General features: G+C 36.0%; 2 protein-coding genes across 2 annotated transcripts; both read right to left on the bottom strand.

Annotated features, from left to right (window-relative positions):
* On the bottom strand, positions 1–936 carry LOC102251784 (olfactory receptor 52E2-like). Its single transcript, XM_014537052.1, has one exon. The coding sequence runs from the start codon at positions 934–936 to the stop codon at positions 1–3; it is 936 nt and encodes a 311-aa protein (XP_014392538.1).
* Positions 937–9,628: 8,692 nt separating this feature from the next.
* On the bottom strand, positions 9,629–10,564 carry LOC102244897 (olfactory receptor 52J3). The gene has a single exon (XM_005863034.1). It carries the CDS (start codon positions 10,562–10,564, stop codon positions 9,629–9,631), a length of 936 nt encoding a protein of 311 aa, XP_005863096.1.
* Positions 10,565–22,301: the final 11,737 nt, after the last annotated feature.

The raw sequence follows: 22,301 nt of genomic DNA on the forward strand, positions 1-22,301 counted from the left end.
TTATTGATGGATGAATATTCTGAACACTCTTTCACGGATCTGCTTGGTCCTAACTCCATAAATGATCGGGTTGAACATTGGTGGAATAACTACATAAAGATTGGCCAGAAGAATATGAATGTATCGGGGAACATTTTGGCCAAAGCGATGTGTCATGAAAGAGAAAAGAGCTGGGGTATAAAAGGCCAAAATTACACAGACATGAGAACCACAGGTGCTGAGAGACTTGAGTCTCGCCTCTTGCGAGGGGAGACGGAAAACAGAACGGAGAATGTATATGTAAGAGAGAGCAATGGTTATGATGTCAAGTCCCAAGATAGCAATGGTCCCCAAACCATATATGATGTTGACCCTGATGTTTGCACAGGCCAGGCGAGCAAGACCCATGTGCTCACAGTATGTGTGTGGGATGACATGGTGTCCACAGAAGGGCAATCGCAAGATGAGGAATACAAAAGGGAAAACAGTGAGGAAAGATCTCCCAATTACCCCAAAACCAATAATGGATACTGTCTTGTTAGTAAGAATTGTGCTATAATGGAGAGGGTTACAGATAGCTACATAGCGGTCATAAGCCATGGCAAGAAGGACTACTGACTCCATGCCAGTAAAGATGTGAATGAAAAACATCTGAGTGAGGCAGGCATGAAAAATGATCTCCCTGAGGCTGAACCAGAATATGCCCAGCATCTTAGGGATGGTGGCTGTGGAGAGACCCAGGTCAATGGTAGCCAGCATAGCCAGAAAGTAGAACATGGGCTGGTGGAGGCTGCGCTCAGTCTGGATGACAAACAAGATGGTGAAGTTTCCTATGAGTGCAATCAGATACACAGCACAAAAGGGAAAGCCAATCCAGATGTGGATGTGTTCTAGTCCTGGGATTCCCAGCAGCACGAAGGAGGTGGGGTGGAGCTGGGTATCATTAGAAAGAGACATCTCTCTTGTGATTTCTTATGAATGTGTCCATTGCAGATGTGTGCTGACTCATATTGGAAGGTACCACTCTGTTACCATGATGCTTTATAATGCTGGGGAAAAAAGCAAATATCTTACCTGTTATCCCATTATCAATAACCTCATCAATAGCTTTGTTGTCAGATAATTGAAATCCTCATAGTAAAACTTTTAAAACTAGAATTTGATTATAGAAAACTTAATTTTATTATTCTAAAATAGTTTCATAATGCATTTACTTATTTATATATTTATTCTATGGAAGGTCATCTTTTACTATATGCATTTAGTTATGTATCTCCGGTATGTATGTATGTATGTATGTATGTGTGTATATATATACACATGCATATGTGGGTATACATGCACTCATAATTAAAGCATAAGGTGTGAATGAATAAATAGGCTTTTATATGCACACACTAACATGGCACACACACACATTCATTATCCTCTTTGTCAACTTGTCTCTGCTCTTTTCCCACATAACAGATTATTAACCAGGAGCATATTCCTTTGTGCTTATTAACCCTTTCTGAGTTTTCCCCATATGTACTAATGACAACTGATGCCTGCTGATGAATTAAAAATCCTAACCAAAAACACAACACAATAACACACAGGCACAAGTTATTGTTTCTCCTTTGTCATTGTATTTTTAAATTGCTGAAGGAGCTCCAGAGACTGTGAGAAATCACATCAGAGGGGGTATGTTTAAATTCATTACCTTCGAATGATGATCTTCAGAGGTTTTGATGTACTAATCTCCAAAGTGGGTTACATGCAAACTCAGATGGCACAAAGAATGTTAATAGTATATTAATTCCCTCATTTATGCATGTTAGTGACCAGTGGTTCAAAAATACTAATCCATTAACCAAAGTATTAAGGAGAAGATGAAATAGAGAAAAAAGTGCATTAGACTATAAGGAACATTCTAGATCTCATAATGACCAACCGACTTGAAACCAGTAAAGTATCCCAAATCTTAAGGGATTCTTTATAGCACTCCCCCATTACAGTGGAAAGTCAGGTAGAGCAAATATCCTCTGATCTAGTATTTGATGATTTATAATTCTATTATGGTTAAGGCAAAGTAGATATGAAAGGATTTGTTGGAATGTGTAAATATTGGCCTGAAATTAAAAATCAGGTATACCCAGCAAGATGCTCCATCCCAAAAGGAAGGTTTGGTTTAGATGCTTAAGTATGAAAGCCTTGGCTATTCTGTGAAATGTTTTAATTGGGAAATAGAAAAAGGGGGGAAGGAAGAAAGAGACCACAAGTAAGATGTTATGTACTGTTAGAAGTGATTTTATGGACCCTTCATTTTAACACATCATTACGTGTGCCTCATGCTTCAAAAGGTGTGCTTCCTGCCAAGAATATGGAGTGGTAAGAGGTTAGAGGGCTAAAAGTATTATTACTGTTGGGCAACAAAAAATCACAGACGTGACAACCAAAGGCTGTTTCTTATCAATACACCAAAACATGCTCCTCCAAGGCGGTAGATGCTGAAAAACCTGGACCCTGAAAGATAGATGGTAGCCAACACTACACATGGGAATACGTTAGCAAAATCGTGTGACTCCTGGAGACAGAGCACGTTTGCCTTTTTTTCTAGGGTTCACTGTAATCTGTTTATACAGCACAGCATTCTTTTTTAGTATGGGTTTATTTTTTTTACCTTCACTGCAAAAAGCAGTGCTTAGAAATGCACTAAATTATTTCTATTATTGTTTTTTAATGTCTTTAACTTGTATTTTCCCTACACTTGGGATGTGAGAGAACACATTTACAATTTATTTTATTTTATTTTTGCACCTCACCCTAATAGGAAACAATACATAAATCATCCCAAGTTGAGACATCTGACCTTATAATGATTGAAAAGATAAAAATGCAAACAAGAGTTACCAGTGATATTTTGGCAATTATATGTAAGTAGAGAACTTCCTTCATGTTATGAACCCAATCTCAGTTCTGCTCTACAGCTTTATGATACTCCTATATTTTTTTCCTTTCTTCCCTGCTCTCTGTCATCCTATCTATGGGCTGGAAAAATAGGTAGTAGACTTACCAAGCTGTGTAACAGGTGATTCTGAGCCTGTGAACCCAAATAGAGAATGGACTTTTTATGGTTTACATGATGCTCCCCAAGGGAAAGACTCGTGAATTCCCTAGAGCCATATTTGTGACGGACAGGAGAGCCCAGAGGTCATCCCCCAGGGTGTCTGCCCTCCTCTAGCGATAATGAGGTAAACTATTCAGAATCAGTGATGTGACCTGAGCCTATGTGAACTGATTACACTCCTTGCCTAGGATATAGGCCATTACACAAACCAGAACTCTTAACCATCTCAAAGCAAGTATACTAATGTGATTGAGCCCCAAAGCAGTAGCTTGTAATCCCCAGGATGGCTCATCCACTTACTACCTGAGTTATGTTGAGCAAGACACTTAATCTCATTAAAATCTAATATTCTTATGCAGAAATAGTATATACCTCAAGTGGTGTATGTAAAGCTTAAATGAGGGATAACATATAGTTTTCCTGGTAGTATGTAATTCACAAAGTAAGTATTTAATAAATGTTAATAATAATCAGGAAATACCACTAACTTTGTGGATAATGCCCATTTATTTTATGTCAAAATAATTCCCTATTGTTTTTTTCACAGAATCAAAAACATACTTGACCTACCAAATGCAGTTTAAATCCCACCAAGTAATTCTCTGTTGCCTTCTCCATTTAGCATAGCAGAGCTTCCATAATTTTCAGTACCTAATTTATAAATAACTTCAGACTTATTTATGTTTATATTTAATAATTCTCATTATGAAAATATTTTAAACAAGGAAATAACATAAATAAAAAGTAGTGCACTCATGGTTTAACACAAATATTAAAACATGCATTCAAATTCAAGTGTGTTATGGGCTCATTTCTTGTTTTTTCATAAAATATAACTACTACTATCTTTAGATTTTATTAGTATCTTATTCTTTTTTTTACTTTATTGCACATAAAAAGCTCATAAAGAAATAGAAATCACTGCTTGGCATTAACTAGGTCCATGTTAATGTACCCTAAATTCCAAACTGCAGTAAAATATTGCCCAAGTGGAAAAACAAATGTGACTCATCTTCTTAGCTATTTAATGCAAGAGCCAGTTGGTGCTTTTAGAGAAAAAGTGACCACAAATGTCAAGCTATCCTTTTAGGTCCTGTTTCCTCTTTTACCTTGTTCTTGTAATACCTTGACAGTCTTGAGAACTCTGTGATTCCTTCAAATATTATTTTAATTTCTAATATGTTATACAGCAATTTTAGTTAATCTAAGACAGTGTTGACCAAATTCCATGTTCATCATCAAAAGAATCTGAAATTTCTAAATCCTGTGATTTTTCTTTTTTTTTTTTTACTTTTTTGATAAACTTTTTTTTCCTTTTTTTTAAAATATATATTTTATTGATTTTTTACAGAGAGGAAGGGAGAGGGATAGAGAGTTAGAATCATCGATGAGAGAGAAACATCAATTCAGCTGCCTCCTGCACACTCCCTACTGGGGATGTGGCCGCAACCAAGGTACATGCCCTTGACCGGAATCGAACCCGGGACCCTTCAGTCCGCAGGCCGACGCTCTATCCACTGAGCCAAACCGGTCAGGGCTAAACTTTTTTTCTTGAATTTTAGATCTACAGAATAATTGGAAGAGAGTACAAAGTTCCCATGCATCCTGCACTGTTTCCCCTATTATTAACAACTTTCATGAGTACAGCACATTTGTAACAAATGAAGGGGGAAAGAGAGGATGTGTAAATCACAAACATGACTGCAGTATGGGAGCCACAAGTGCTCAGTGGCTTGTGTGGGCACTTTGGGATTTGAGGCAGAATATAGAACTGCCTTTGTAACCATAAAAGATTCCAACCAGAACCAGGATGAGGACAAGGAAGGGAGCAATGAAAAAATTCTAGATGGCATTGACTTGGATATTGGCACAAGCCAACTTGGCAATGCCCATGTGCCCACAGTTGTGTGGGCAATCATGCAGGCATCACAAAAGGGCAAATGGTGGATTAGGTAGGCCATGGGCAATGTGAGCATGACTGCACTCAATGCAACAGCCAGTCCAATTCCTGACAGCACCCAGGCTGTCATAGCAGTCAAAGGCCATTGATAGGGGGATAAGAGATTCCATTCCTGTAAAATGTGTATGAGAAACATCAGGGCTACACAGGCTGCAAAGCCAATCTAATGAGCATTAAACCAGAGGTTAGTCAACATATGTGGTGTGAAGAATGTGAAGAGGACCAGAAAAAACTGATGGAATGTCCAGAAAGAATATTGAATTCAAGGTGTTCTCTGTTCATATAGCTATAAAAATTGATGTATTACAAATTTGAGTCACAATGTAAACACAACAGAAGGGCAAGGAAATATAGGCATGAGCATTCTCTAGGATGCCTAAAAAAATATGTTGATGGATGGAACTTGGTTATATTTTCATGGGGCATTCTGAATTTGGCTGGAATAGGAGAAAATTTGAATAATACCTGGACAGGGGGAAAAAGCATATAAATACATTTTAATATTAGTTGGTATTTTAGCAAAGTGCAAGAGTGCAAGCAGAGAGGTATTGTTTCTGATCTGTGTTTATCTATTATTAAATGAAAAGAAAAATTCCTGACACAAACAATTTGAACCCAAGGAACAGATCTTTTATGATGATTAATAACATAGTCAATGCTGAAAAATAATATAACCTTATTTGTAGTTATGAACTAATATAATTTATGTTTTAGTACTTGTTAATGAGCATATATAAAATGTGATACTTTCCCAAATTGAGGATGTCAAGGAACCTTACAAATTATTAAGGCTGAGAAAGATAGATGTGGGAAACTAAACATAGCTACACTGATATAAACACAAAAATAAAAACAATACACATATAATGATACATGTCAAGTACTTAAGTAGGTTTGATTTAATAATTTTCACATGAATTCAAATTCAAGAAGTCACCTCTAAAATCAGTAGGCATCCTCACAAAAATCATTCAACAAACACTTATCGACAATTTCATACAAACCTAAAACCCAAATAGACACAGAATAACTTAAGAAGTAGTAAAACAACTGCAGATCCAAACATTTCTTATTTATAGCAATGTCCATCTCTTTGTTTCCATCAGCATAAGGATCTCCAAAATTATCCTTTTATAGGCTTTCTTATCATTCCCACATGACTCCCTTGACTTTATATCCTGGTAACCACTAATCTATTGTTCATTTCAATAATTTTATCATTTAAACACTTTTATGTAAATGGAATTATCTACATATATAAAAGCCTAAGCGACCATCCAACCAGTAGCTATGACGTGCAATGAGGACTAGGGGGCAGACACTCCAACCAGTAGCTATGACACGTATTGACAGAGCTGCGGTGACTTGGCAGCTCAAGTGACACACCCAGAACCAGAGAGGAAGGAGCCCGATTCTGGGATGCATCACCCGAGAAGCGCCCTTTCGCAATCCGGGACCCCTCAAGGCATGTCAGAGAGCCAGTTTTGGCCCAATTCCTGCAGGCCAGGCCGAGGGACGCCACTGGTGCATAAATCTGTGCACCAGGCCTCTAGTATAATATGAAATCTTTGGGGAACTGCTTTTTCACTCAATGTAAGTTATCTGGACATTTATTCAAGTTGTTGTCTATCAATAGTTCATTTTGACTGATGACTTATGGTATTCCTCAGGATGAATATACTGCCATTTTTATTTAGCCACTCACTCCTTGAAGTATATCTGGGTTGTTTCCATTATTTGGAAATTATAACTAGAGATTCAATGACCATTTTGCAAAGGTTTTACTGGAACACAGACACAATCATTTGTTTTATTTAATATAATTGTGTTTTTTACATTAGAGCAGCAGAATTTAATAATGCCAACAAATATCATATGGCTTGCAAAGCTTAAAATTATTTCTACCTTGCCCTTTATAATAGGTTTGTGGAACTTTGTTTTAGTTAAATTAAAAATAAGAAAGTAGTGATTTTTAAGTTTATTCATGCTATTCATTTCATTACTGCACTCAAGTTTAGTTTCAGAGGCTCTGTTTATCTGCTCCAGGGGAAGTATGGAGTCTAGCAAACACCTACCACAAAAGTAATTTTTTTTCTTGTGTAGAGGGAAAATGGATGAATTTAATGTAGATATTAGAGTCATTTACTGTTAGGAACTGGGAAAATGCTCATACAATTTCTTGTGCAAAACCATCAGAACTTTTGTGAGGCATACTTTTACCCAAAACACCAATTTTCATCTGGCTTTCATAAGACCTATTCTAACTGAAGAGAAATATGGAATTGTGCTTTTTGAATATCTAGTTTGCTTCATCTCAGAAGTTTTATCTAACAAATCTCAAAAGTCTGGGTATTTTTCTTTCATCAGTTAACATTTATTTTGGCAAATAACTGTAGTTACTTCAGAGAAAAATCAGGAGACTTCTAGTTTTACTGTGTTGATTTATCCCTGCCATAAACAAAGCTCCTAAACTACAGAAAACAATGGCTGCTGTTTGACATTTGCTCCCACAGCTTATGTATACTTTTCATGTGCCCACTCTACACTGGACATGTAGAGGGAAGAGAATCTAAGAAACAGAGTGCTGGGACATTTCACCAAGGGACATTTTATCATTCGTGCTTATCCAAGTGAGGGGCAAAATTAATTCTCAGTGAATATTTTATCACTCATTTATGGAATATAATGAACAACATAAACTGATGAACAAAAACAGATCCAGAGACAAAGAAGCATCGATCAGACCGTCAAACCTCAGAGGGAAGGTAGGGGAAGATGGGGGTAAGGGGGAGAGATCAACCAAAGGACTTATATGCAAGCATATAGGCCTAACCAATGGACACAGACAACAAGGGAGTGAGGGCATGAGTGGGGTGAATATATAATAACTTAATCAATAAAAAATTTTAAAATAAAATAAAAAAGAAATACATGTATCATTTAATTGATTGATAGTAAATGAACCAAGGAATAAACTCAAAACTCCATTTGGATATTTTTAACTATAGCAAAAAGACAACATTTTTTTCCCGTAAATTATTATAAAGAACAAAAGGAGAATGAGAAAATTATAGGATAATCAGCTCTAAAAGTTATTAAAATGTATTTGATCAAAACACCATGATACTGGTAGAAGAATAAACAGGTAAGCTGACTATATTAGTAAAAAACTGACTCTTGTACATAATCAAATTTGATGTTAAGAAAAAATAAAAAACGGTTCTGAAGTGCTTAATTATTAAGCCAATTATACTATAAAACATATTAAAAATAGAAACAAAAGTATTTAATTTTCTTACACTTTACATAAAAATAAATTGCAGTTATATTAGAATTAAATGTAAAAATTAACACATATATGCTCAAACACACACACACACAATAATAATAAAATAGATGTTGAGGTGTTGACGTATAATAAAACTATGCAGAAACCCTACATATAAAAGAGATAGAAGGGTGTGCATTAAGTACAATAATCAGTGTAATTTCCTTTAAAATTTTAATCTATTATGTGAATACAAAATATTAAATATAAAAACTTTATAAGAAAATGTTAATATGTTAAGTGTACTCAAAAACACATGCAATGAGACTTAAAAAACTGGGCAGAAAATTTGGAAATTACAGTAAGCATGAAACACACAAAAAAGCAAGAACATGACTTATTTAATCAGTAACTTAGTACCTAACAATTCTACCACTAATTGTAGAATCTTCAGAAATTTTTCAAATATGCACAAATGCTATTCATAAAGATGTCACAACATTAATCCTAAATTAAAAATACCAAATTCTTATACATATCAAAAGATAAGACAAATAAAATGCAAATGAAAGATTTTGTTACATTTTAAAAGAAAATAACTATATCCCAAATGTATCAGGATAGATGGATCTCTAAACTTAATATTTAATAAAACAATTAGCTATGGAATGATACACAGTGAATTACCCTTTACATTCATTAAATTTTACAATTCCAATCCACTTTCCCACCAAAATGTTTGCATTTGAAATGATAAATTCAGACTCTAAGACTGACAAAAAAAAAAAAAAAAGCCTGTGGTAGTCATTCTAGTCTCTGAGGATAAGAAAAATAGTGGACCCAGACTGGGGTAATAGTCATAGGTCTTTCAACTCAGATGTCTCATGTGTTTAATTAAAAATAACATATAAGATAAATAAATTATAGTAATACTTTTATGTCTGTGTTGTGAGAAGAAATGTATTTGTTATATGTTTCCTTGTCTTTTTTTAAACTAAGGGACAATATACAACAACTTGAGGGGGGAAAGCAATGTTAACAAATGTAATGATGACATGGTCATTGCTTGGACTATTCACTTTCACTCAAAGTGAAATAATACAAACACTTCTTGCTTCCACAATGGGAATTGGTCCTTGAAATTTAAATATGATGATTTTTCATACGATAGACTTAGTAAGGAGCCAGATCAAATTCCCTGGAATGTAATTTAGCAGAACTAACTTTAGGCAGAGAAATGTCTTTCTGAGAAGAACACACCAATTTTGCTTGCTGGATCAAAATGCTTGCTAAACAAAGGAGGTAGAAGTCCCTATTTTTTCATAAAGACATGGAGCACTTGCTCTCGTATCTGTTTGGTCCTCACACCATAAATGATGGGGTTGAGTGAGGGTGGAATAACCAAGTAGAGGTTGGCAACAATAATGTGGATATACTGCGGTATGTTGTGTCCAAATCGGTGCGTGAGGAAAGAAAAGACTGAGGGAATATAGAAAACACAGAGGACTGCAACATGGGATCCACATGTGCTTAGTGCTTTTAGCCGTGCATCCTGCGATGGGAGGCGAAAGACAGCACGGAGAATGTAAATGTAGGAAACGCCAATTAGAACCAGGTTCATAAGGAAGAGAGAGACTACAAAGAGCCCATAGATAGCATTGATACGGATGTTTCCACAAGACAACTTTGCAATGCCCATGTGCTCACAGTAGGAATGAGCTATTATTCGAGCCTGACAAAAGGGCAGGCGGTAGATGAGATAGATCATGGGAAGTGTGAGTAGGACTGGATGAATTACAATGTATAAACCCATGCCCACCAGCACCCGGGCTGTTAAGATGGTGGTGTAGTGGAGTGGAGCACAGATTGCCACATAACGGTCAAAGGCCATGACCATCAGGACCTCGGCCTCCATGCCAGTGAAGGCATGAATCAAAAACATCTGGACCACACATGCTCCAAAGTTAATCTCGTGTGCATCAAACCAGAAGATACCCAGCATTCGGGGCACAGAGGTTGTAGAAAGGGCCAAATCAACTGTTGAAAGGATGGCCAGAAAGTAGAACATAGGCTCCCGGAAGGTCTGCTTGGTCTTGATGACCAGCAGAATTGTGGCATTGCCCACTAAAGCCACCAGGTAAACAGAGCAGAAAGGCAAGGAGATCCAGGCATGGACCTCTTCCAGACCTGGGATTCCAATGAGGAAAAATGTGGCTGGGTGAAAAAGGCTCCTGTTGTGATAAAACATCCTTCCAAATGACAGAGGGCGGTAAGCTCTCACTCCTAGGAGGGGGAAAAAAGCAGTTGGAAGGAGAGATACTTATGAAAATGATTAGCTTAGTTTCTTTAGTATATAAAGTGAAAATGAAAAGATTTGCTATTTGTAAGGGCCTAGTCATGCATTTTTTAAAATTCTAAATCAAGCCACGCTCACTTGAATGGGTCATTTTCAAAGCACTTATACAGATTTAATCCTTTTTTTTTTCACATATAAGGCTTATCAGCAAGCCCATGGCAGAGTTATAAGACATAGAACTTGATATTAAGTATGTAATAATTTATCGTGCCCCACACCTTCTGTGAAGCCCCTGTCTGAAGAGAGACACATGAAAAATCAAGGATACACACATGGCAATGCAGACGTAATGTTAAGAAAACAATCATACGAGAAATTAAATTTATAGGCACAGATGTGCAAGATACCTCCATAATTAGAGAATGCAGAAGTTCTCTAATGATTCATTCATCATCTGTTGGCATAGAGAAAATCCAGGATCAAGCCTAATATCCTGTCTGAAATACAAACAGAAAATAAGATGTACATTATCACAAACCAAAGTGCAGACACTCTGGGAATGCCTGCCCAGGAGCAAACGCAGGCTGATCATGCACCTCAAGAGCCCAGGAAGAAAGATGAACAATACATCTCTGTGTATTTTCTTTGATGTCTCTATTTTCCTAAGACCATCCTATCTCATAGCAGGCAATTTTAGTGAGTTGTGATTGTGATGGATTCTAGTTCTGCTTGAAAGATTCTTCACTCACTCTTTACTCCACATCAGTTTCTCTGAGGAAACCTGTGAATTTTACCACCGTATAGAGCTAGTTATTACTGTGTTCATTCCTTCTGCCTGGTTAAGGCAGTGGAAATGTGGGTAGAGATAACCTAGAAGGCTTCAGGTGGTTATAAACCTAGAGACAGCATTTTTTAGCAATACGACCTGGAATAATAAAATCTAATTTGAGAGAGAATTACTTTCTGTAATTATTTAAAGGAAATAGAGAAGGGCACTTTGCAATGGCTTCAAAACAATGGAGAAGGAACAGGGAACTCATAAACTCAAATAATGAAATAAAGGCCCTTTATCTGGGTCTCCAACTTGAGACAGAGTGGATGAACATCAGGATAAAGTAGAACAGACTAGAGACAGAACCTAGAGACAGAACCTAGTGAGAGAACCTAGCAAGAGAACATGGCAAAAGATCCTGGACAGAACCTGGCTACAGAACCTGACCAGAACTTACTTTATCTGGAGGCAGAGTGGATGAACATCAGGATAAAGTAGAACAGGCTATTATTGTTATCCTTTTTAATTATAGCTTAATATTTATGGGATATATATCAATATGGACATATAAAATATATTCATTCTGAGATTAGATGACAGAGAAAGAGAGAGGGGTAAGAGATGTATTTGTAATTTTTAAGAACTGAAACATCCAGGTAACAGCTGTTGCTCAGTGGCAGGATGTTGGCCAAGAATAAGCCTACTAGGCACCCTGTTGCCTACCTTGGGTTCATCTCCATAAATAAACTCTCTGTATTATACCATTTTTCACCTCATATTTTCATCATGTTTCCAACGTTCATTTCATTCTCTATAACTCAAAGCAGATGTATAAATTATACTTTATCTACCAACTATGTAGTAATTTTGTACATAGATTTTAGATGTAGCAAGGTTCCCCCTCACCCATTAGATTCAGAAAATGGACTGCATGATGCATAGCATATCAAGCCCAGTTATTCTCAGCCACCTTTGATCAAGGACAGAGCTCCTTCCTCTTTGGTTTCAAAAGGTGGGGTCACTTCCTTGATTTCAGTGGAACTGGCTGTCAATACCTATTGAAGAGACATGGGCCTAAAATGCAGGAACAACACCCTGGTGGGCCTAGAGAATGAAACATTGAGCATCTCTATTCCCTTTGAGTAAAACATTCACAAATCAAAAGGAAATTCACCTTTGATGCTTCACTCTTCAATAAAAATAGAGACACAAGTAAAATATCGAGCAGCAACGCTCTATCTCCCCTTCTTTGTACAGTCCAAGGAAAGTAGTTTTATATTAAGCCTTCAGCTGTTTATGACAGCTGAAAAACAGAGTTAACTCAGTGATCTAACGGAATTTGCTGTGCTAGGTTCTGGATTTATTTGGCACCTGTACCCTTTGCTTTTTATTGTCTATTCTATCTCTGCCTCGCCATTGTGTTTTTGAAGCAGGTAACTCACGTGTTCTACTATAATGGTGTCCTGGGATTTAATCCTCTGAGGTTGCTCACAAAACTCCTAGACTGTAATTTAGAAAAAACAGAAGCCCAAGGAAAAGTGACATGGATAAGAATTTACACAGAGAAAATTACAAATGTAGGTCAAAACCATACAGATATTATTGTTTATATGTGGCATACATATAGATACATTTCTGTATATTCTGTAGCCAGAGTCTATGGGTTGCTGTTTCTAGATAAAATTGTGTTTATATTCTATTGATTTTAGACCTGGGATTTAATCCTCTGAGGTTTCAATTTAGAAAAACAGAAGCCCAAGGAAAAGTGACAAGGATAAGAATTTACACAGAGAAAATTACAAATGTAGGACAAAACCATACAGATATTATTGTTTATATGTGGCATACATATAGATACATTTCTATGTATTCTGTAGCCAGAGTCTATGGGTTGCTGTTTCTAGATAAAATTGTGTTTATATTCTATTGATTTTAGATAGAGAGGAATAGAATGTTGGTAGAATATAAACATTAAAGGTGCTCTGGTGAGGTCTCAAATGGAAACAAAGGAAATGCTATTGGAGACTGGGAGAACGGTGATTCCTGTTATAAAGTAGCAAAGAACTTGGCTGAATTGTATTTTTGTGGAAAGTGGAATTTGTAAGTGATGAACTTAGATATTTAGCTGAGGGGATTTCTAAGTGTTTAAGGCACAGCCTGGTTTCTTCTTGCCTATAGTAAAATGTGAGAGAGATAAATTGAGAAGAAACTGCGAAGGCACAGCCTGGTTTCTTCTTGCTGCCTGTAGTAAAATGTGAGAGAGATAAATTGAGAAGAAACTGCTAAACAAAATGAAAGTAGAACTTGAAGATTTGGGAAATTCTCAGTATATCCATATTGCATTTTTTTAATGTGTCTTCTGTAAACAGCATCAAGAGTGTGGCTGGACAACCAGTTGCTGAATAGATTATGGGTGTGACTCGTGGATCCATTATCCATTTTCGCAGAAGCCAGGAATAAAGACTGGGTTATCCAGAGAACATCTGTAGATAACCCCCTTGGCCAATGACTTGGACCACTGTTAATTGCATTGAAACCAACAAGTTTTTTGAGAATTGTATACAGCAAAAAGTTGTCAGTTCATATCAATTGGGACAGAATGAAGGACTTTGGGGAGGCTACAGGACTGGCCAATAGAGCTACTAAGCTGAGAACATGTGTTAACCTTCAAGCAAAAAGAGGAATGATCCCAAAGGTGGTTCAGAGATCAGCAGTGCTTCCAAGGTGACCAAGGGCCTTTGGGGGACAGAGCTCTTTCCTCTTTGGTTTCAAAAGGTGGGGTCACTCCCTTGATTTCTGTGGAACAGGCTGTCAATACCTATTGAAGAGACACGGGCCTAAAATGCAGGGACAACACCCTGGTGGGCCTAGAGAATGAAACATTGAGCAAAAGAGGATTAATCTCAAGCCTTAAGATTTAACAGAATTTGCCGTGCTAGATTCTGGATTTATTTGGCACCTGTACCCTTTGGTTTTTATTTTGTCTTTCTTTTTTTTGTAATGGGAATGTCTATTCTATGTCTGCCTCGCCATTGTGTTTTTGAAGCAGGTAACTCACTGTCTGTACTCACAGGTACACTATGAAACTTTTGCATGGGTTATGCACTCAAGACACTGATAGACTTCTTGCCCTGAATGGAAACAGGATCTCCTACTATGATAGCATTGTGGAAAAAATGCAATTCTGAATACAAAAGCTGAAATGTAAGCAACACAGTACTACCCTGGGGTAGAAATGATAAGGTTTGAACCAGCTTTTGATTTCTTATCTGTGTGAAGTTCATGAAATTAATTTCTCAGAGCCTCAATATCTTTAACTGAAAAAAAAAACAGATAGGAATTTTTAATATAAAGCTAGTTTATTATAAGAATAAAATAAAAAATATGCCTAAAAATGCCTAGAAGCACACATTACATATATCAGAGATTCAAAAACAATGTTTATGTCTGTAAAAAGTTTTCATTAATTCGTAATTCTTATCTTACATAAAGAATCAATGGACACATTTGTAATACCTTAACTAATAAAGAATGTTTAAAAAAATTTTTAAAAAAAGAATCAATGGGCTAACTATTAACGATTAAGCATTTGACACTATGGACTTTGCTTCTTGATTTAACTGGGGATGTAAATGTAAGAGACAAGAATTGCTGTGGTTTGTGGAAATGTGGTATGCAGAAAAGACATGTATCAATAAATGGACATAAGAAAAAAATAAATCTTTGATCTATAACCTTCAAAGTTTTGATGTCATATTAAGAAGGTAAGTTGAACTGTTTGTCACCCACCAAAACCAAGGCAATAAATACCTGCTTAATCCTATATTATATTTTCCTACTTTAAAATATTTGAGCATATGTGATATGCCTATCTTGGTAATGACAACTTAACGAAAATTATATCATATCTGTATGGCATATTTCTGAACTTTACATCAAATGATTTCCTTTTCCCCAAACATGACCTTACTCATACATTCATCCAGTAACAATTATTTACTGGAGATATACTCCACATCCAAAAACATGCTGGATACACAGAGATAAATAAAATAGATGTAAATTGCCATTCTTTGATTGTACATCTTAGTCAGAAAGTAAAAGGAAAAAAATAATTACCTTGGTAATGACAACAAGAAAATTATATCATATATGTATGGCATATTTCTGAACTTTACAACAAATGATTTCTTTTTCCCCAAACATGACCTTACGCATACATTCATCCAGTAACAATTATTTACTGGAGATATACTCCACATCCCAAAACATTCTAGATACACAGAGATAAATAAAATAGATGTAATTTGCCATTCTTTGTACATCTTAGTCAGAAAGTAAAAGGAAAAAAATAAACAAATATTTGGGCGATTGCAAATACTAATAAAAATAGAAAAGAATAAAAGATAAACTAGCTATAAAAGAGATTTTTTTTAAAGGGTCATAATTTGAAGTGAGGATTTAAGTCAAAATGTAACAAAACAAGGGATAAAACGACTATGAAAAAGGGTTATGAAAAAAGGGGTCAGATGTGAAAACTCACAGGGAAAGAAGAGCTCTGCAAATTTCACAAATATACAGAAGGCCAAAGGGCCTGGGACTTAATGATACTGGAGATGTAGAGAATATCCAGTCAATGTGCGGTCTTATAATATTACTTCATTGCTTTAATTCTATTCTCAAAAAAGGAAGAGCTCATATTTACAAGAGGCATCACATCATCTAATTTTCATTTTAAAGGCATAACTCTTGCTTTGCATAAAGAATGAATTTAAAAAAGAGTTGATGTTTAGAAACTTAGGAGGTACCCGGCCAGCATGGCTCAGTACACTGAGCGTCGACCTATGAACCAGGAGGTCATGGTTCGATTACCAGTCAGGGCATATGCTCAGGTTTCTGGCCCAATCTCCAATATGGGTTATGCAGGAGGCAGCTGATCAACAATTCTCTCTCAACATTGATGTTTCACATAACTCTTGCTTTGCATAAAGAATGAATTTAAAAATAGCAAGAGTCGGTGTTTAGAAACTTAGGAGGTACCCAGCCAGCATGGCTCAGTGGTTGAGCGTCGACCTATGAACCAGTTTCAAAAATCATAAATATACTTCACACTAAAATAGAGAAGTTACTATTTGGACACCTCAATAGATAAAATATAATATATTCAGTCAGGGCATATGCTCAGGTTGCTGACTCAATCCCCAATATGGGTTATGCAGGAGGCAGCTGATCAATGATTCTCTCTCAACATTGATGTTTCTATCTCTCTCCCCCTCTTCCTTTGTCTCTGAAATCAATAAAAAATATATTTTAAAAAATATGTTTTCAAAAATCATAAATGTGCTTCACACTAACATAGAGGGAAAACTATTTGGACACCTCAATAGATAAAATATAATATATTTTCATCACAAAACCTCTGAATAACTAGAAATGGAGGGTCCTACCTTGAATTGATATGCATAAAAATGCTATAGCTAGCATTGACAAGAATGAAAAAATATTGTACAAGTTTCTTCACTGACATGTAATGGTCAGGCAATAAAAAATATATTTTAAAAAATATGTTTTCAAAAATCATAAATGTGCTTCACACTAACATAGAGGGAAAACTATTTGGACACCTCAATAGATAAAATATAATATATTTTCATCACAAAACCTCTGAATAACTAGAAATGGAGGGTCCTACCTTGAATTGATATGCATAAAAATGCTATAGCTAGCATTGACAAGAATGAAAAAATATTGTACAAGTTTCTTCACTGACATGTAATGGTCAGGATGTTCCCATTAATACTTCTGTTAAAAGTTGTGCTAGATGTCCAAGATAGTATAATATAGAAAAATAAAGAAAAGTATAAAAATTTGAAAGGGTAAAGATGTTTACTTACAAATGATTATTTATGTAGAAATTTATCAATATAAAGAACAAGTGAATTTAGAAAAGCAAGCCAGATAAAAGATAAAAAACTGAATTCCTACATACTTGAAAAAACAAGTGGTATAATTTAGAATACCATTTACATCAAACAATCAAGATGTTTGATCAGGAACAATGAAAATGTAAAAATAGCCCAATAACCAGGCCAGTGTTGCTCAGTGCTTGAGCGTAAACCTATGAACCCGGATGTCACAGTTCAATTCCCTGTCAGGTTGCTGGCTCGATCCCTGCAGGGGGGGGGGGGGGGCGGGGGGGGGGCTGCAGGCGGTAGCCAATCATTTATGTTTCTATTGTAAAAATAAACAGAATAAACTACTTTCAAAATATCTACACTGAAAACTTCAAAAATTTACAAATAAGTAGAGAGATGGATCATGCTCATTGATTAGAAACCTCTGTATTGTTAAGATAACAATTCTTCCCAAAGGAGCATATTGACTCAGAACAATGTTATTCAAATCCTAGTAGGTTTATATGTGGAAATTGACAAGTTGATTGTATACTTTATGTCAAAATGCAAAAGACCTACATTAGGCAAGGTTAGAAACCTTTGAACTACACCATTATATCTTATAACTAACTAAAGCAACATTTATTCAGTGGTGTGATATAGACAAAATGTTGGAGAAGGTAATTGAGAGGGCATGACCTCCAGTTGACCCACAAGCTGGACCCAGGCAATCAGAAGCTCCACATCCCGTCGCTTGTCCTTAGAATTTATGTTCTGCTCACCATTCCCACAGTGGGAATCATTTTCAAGGAGGTAAACTGAAGAGAGCAATGTATTGTTGAGACCATCAGGACAGCATACATGACTGAATCTAGTTAAGGCTTATATATAAACTTTTAAGATTCTTGAAAGCAGGTGCGGAGATATGCTGATCTTGTACACACCCAAGACAAATCTCATATGTTTGTTACCTTGATTTTTTATTTTAAATTTATTTTTTAATCTTTGTTTTTTAAGCCTACCATTCTGGAGTGGTCTGCCTCTTTTTTCTGTTGCTCCTTGCCCTTTGTAAACAGAGGCCAGTTTCCCATTTTACCCAGGAAATTCCCAAGGTTGCAAATCAACACAGAAGAATAGAAAAAATGACAATGACAAAATTCAATAGGGGAAAAAAGGTCTTTTCAGTAAATGGAGCAATTTACATATATTAATTAATTAATATTGAGCTTCATCATAAATTAATTTCAATTGGGTCATTAACCCCTAAGGATTACAAAAAAGGGAAAAAAAACATGTAGAAGAAAAATTATAATAACATTTTCATGACTTTGGATAACCACGGACATAAAAAGATTAACTGCAAGGTAATAATAATTAATCACTTACAATTAATTGAAATGAAGAACTTCTCATTTTTGAAACACACTTTTAAGAGAATGAAATACAAACCATTCCCAAGGAATAAATATTCTCATTCCACATATCTGACAAAGGAAATATAAAGGACTCCTACAAATCAGTAAGTAGAGTAATATTTAAAAATGGGCAATGTACTCAAAGTGGCACTGTTCAATTTGCATTTGGGAAAATGAAAATTAGTACCACAATGAAATACTATAGTCTAACTACCAGAATTGCCTCTACTTTGATCACGTACACATTGTGTAGAATATAGACAATTAAAAAATAATACTGTTATTTAGGCCTATAACTGAAAAAAAAGAGGGTGTTATACAGATTTAGATAAGTGGCAGCTCTGCCCAATATACATACCAAAGAAGGCAGTTTATTAAATATATTTCAGCCTCTTTAGAATAAAGGGATTAGTGAAGAACGATGAGATACTTTTATAGAAAATACTAGGCCAATTAAGGACTTTCATTGATCAGGATGGAGGTGTATCTCAGCAGGTTGAAAATAGCCATAAAGCAATGGATGGACATAATAAGAACAACTGATGAATCCATAGCTGAGAATCCATGAGAGAAAAACTCTTGGGCAAAGCAGACATCAGGGGAAATTCCAGTGGCATTGAACAAGATTATCCACATGGTTGGAAGCAAAGGGATGGACAGTCTGAGGTCAGAAAAGGCCAGCATGGAGATGAAACAATAAATTCTAGTGGCATTGAACAAGAAGATTATCCACATGGTTAGAAGCAAAGGGATGGAAAGTCTGAGGTCAGAAAAGGCCAGCATGGAGATGAAACAGTACATAGGCTCATACAGAGAGGTCCCTGTTTTTATGAGAAAGAGGATGGTGCACTTCCCCAGCATGGCAATGAGATATATGGGGCAAATGGAGATGGAGACACAAATGTGAGCATGCTCCATCCTTGGGAGCCCAACAAGGAAGAAGGTAGAGATTTCCACTTCAGAGGTATTAAAGACTTACATTACAGGAATGTGATGGAATCAGAATGTGGGTGTCAGAAGACTCTTCCTCAATGGTTTAAATTAATTTAATATTTGTTTAGCCATCTGGTTAGTGGAAATCTTGGGAATCCACCCATCTATATATATAAAAGCCAAGCGACCGGAATGACAGAATGACTGAAATGACTGGAATGACCAGTTGCTATGTGGCGGGCAACTGGCTTGATCAGGGCCCTGATTGGCTCCCCTCACCCCAATCAGGGGCTGGGCTGGCTGGCCAACCTCCTGCAGCCCCTCCCCCCACCCAGTCCGGCCACCCACCCTGATCAGAGGCAGGGCTGGCCAGACCCCACCTGTGAATGAATTTGTGCACCGGGCCTCTAGTTCTATAATAATTCAATGGATTTGGAGAATGATCAAGGAAAAGGTTTCACCATAAGATAGCAGTAGCATACAATGAGCTTTCTGGGACAGCACTTGAATAGGCTGTATGGTAGGGAAAGTTCAACATAGCAGGAGACTTTCCAGGGGTAATGGTCAGGGCCATTACCACAAAAGAAATGGGCAAGGGGATTCTTAGGGCAAGGGAGAGGGGCATATATTGCCTAATAATATCTTTCAGTAGCATGAAAGGTAGTCTCTGGGTCAGAGAGTTCTGAAGGGCAGCTGTGGCTTGGAGTCTTTCATAACCCTAGGGTTTGTCTTATCTGTAGCTAGCAGAAATTTGGCGCAGTTTTGTGAGGTATGCAAATAAGGCAGTCTCTATATGATTATAATTGTATTTATTTAGGATGTATTTAAAGCAATTATATGTGTAAGAATTTCAATTTGCTACTGGTGTGCTTTGAGCTGTAAGACCTACCTGCTGTGAAATATATGCTATAAAATTATACAGATCAATAGACAGGGGCCATTTTTAACACCATATAGCACTATTAAATGGAATATTACTCAGTATAAAAAGGATTGAAGTACTGATACATGCTACATCAGTATGCTAAGAGAAATAAATCAGCCACAAAATACCACATATTTTGTTATTGTATGCATGTGAAAGTGAAGTCTTGCCAGTTTTTCCCAGTGGTTAGAGATTCAACCCTTGAATTGAAGGGTCTCAGGTATGATCTGGTCAAAGACATGTAGCTCATTTGCAGGCTCAATCCCCTGTTCCTGTCAAGGTGCAGGTGGGAGGTAACTAATCAATGTGTCTCTCTCACATCAAGGTTTCTCTGCCTGTCTCTCCCCCTCCTTTCCACTCTCTCTTAAAAGAAAAAGATAAATAGGAAAAATAATATCCTTGGGTGAGGATTAACATACAAAAGTGCAAAATGAGGAAATCTATTGAGCCAGAAAGATTAGTGGTTCCTTAGGATCAGGTGAAGTATATGGGGTGGAGGTAATAGCTAAAGAGTATGAGATGTTTTTTGAGATTATAAAAATTGATTGACAGTTACACATATCTATTAATGTATTTTAAAACATTGATGTATTTTAAATGGGTGATGTATGTATGCAATGTAAATTATATCTCAGAAAGCTTTAAAAAAATTTAAATAAAATGTACTTAGCAAACTATGACCCTAAAAATACATATTTTTAGGTAGAGAAAAGGAAAAAGATAATACCATGATAACATTAATCAAAAGAAAGCTAGACAAGCTAGATTAATATCAGAAAAGACATATTTTAAAATGAGAAAAAAGCTATTTAGGATAAAGAAGAGCATTAAAATTTGATGAGGTGATTTCCAAGAAGACATAACAAATTTCTACATAATATCTATACACCTAATGACAGAACATCAAAATGCCTGGGGTAATGCTGATAGCATAACCAGGAGGAATAGATAAATTTATTATGATATTTGGAGACTTGGACATCTCTCTCTCTCTCAATAACTGACAGATTGAAAACAAATCAAAATGGATGAAATCTGGGTCTCAGAAGTATCTACCTAAAGGCCTCTATAAATTCCTCAACACAGAAACATCCCAGTTTCTGGATCATTTGAAAGCCACCCAAATCAGTTTAATTATTTGGGCCAAGTTTCCTTCCTTTCATGCTTCTCAAAGTATGAACTTCATTCATTTGTCATTTTCTCTTGATAGAAGTTTTTCTCCTGGAAACATTTTTCTGTGCTAAACAGAAGATCAAAAAATGCATTAAAAATACATTCATATTAATGTCAGTTTTGTGGGGAAATATTGTTGCTCTTGACTACAGAGTCTATATTAGAACTAGAGTCATCTTGAAATCTAAATTTTGTTTAGAAATTCAGGTACTTTATACAGTATAATGAATAACTTCACTAAATTGCTGATTTGATGCCTCAATTTCACAAATATTTATTGCTGATTATTAAAAGGAAAGTCAGAGTTCTTCTAAGAATGGCCTAACCTGGGTTTGGTGACCATATTCTTTAGTATGTCAACATGAATATAAAACAAAACAAAACAAAACAAAACAAAACATGCCTTTATTCTCCATACTGAAAAGATAGGATTTACTATTATTGAAGTTTGTATCTAGTTTCTTAAAGGCAAAGCATTGTCAGTAATATTTAAATTCAAAATTCTATATTAATATGAAGTACTCTCATAAATATAAAAAGGAGGGGGAAGAAAGTTGTGTCTTAGAGTCTCTTTTAC

This window comes from Myotis brandtii, unplaced genomic scaffold, assembly GCF_000412655.1.
Source record: "Myotis brandtii unplaced genomic scaffold, ASM41265v1 scaffold1704, whole genome shotgun sequence".
Lineage (NCBI taxonomy): Eukaryota > Metazoa > Chordata > Mammalia > Chiroptera > Vespertilionidae > Myotis > Myotis brandtii.

Bases quoted from the DNA above. Each gene is read 5' to 3' on its own strand.
- LOC102251784 (XM_014537052.1), bottom strand. From the start codon at position 936: ATGTCTCTTTCTAATGATACCCAGCTCCACCCCACCTCCTTCGTGCTG.
- LOC102244897 (XM_005863034.1), bottom strand. From the start codon at position 10,564: ATGTTTTATCACAACAGGAGCCTTTTTCACCCAGCCACATTTTTCCTC.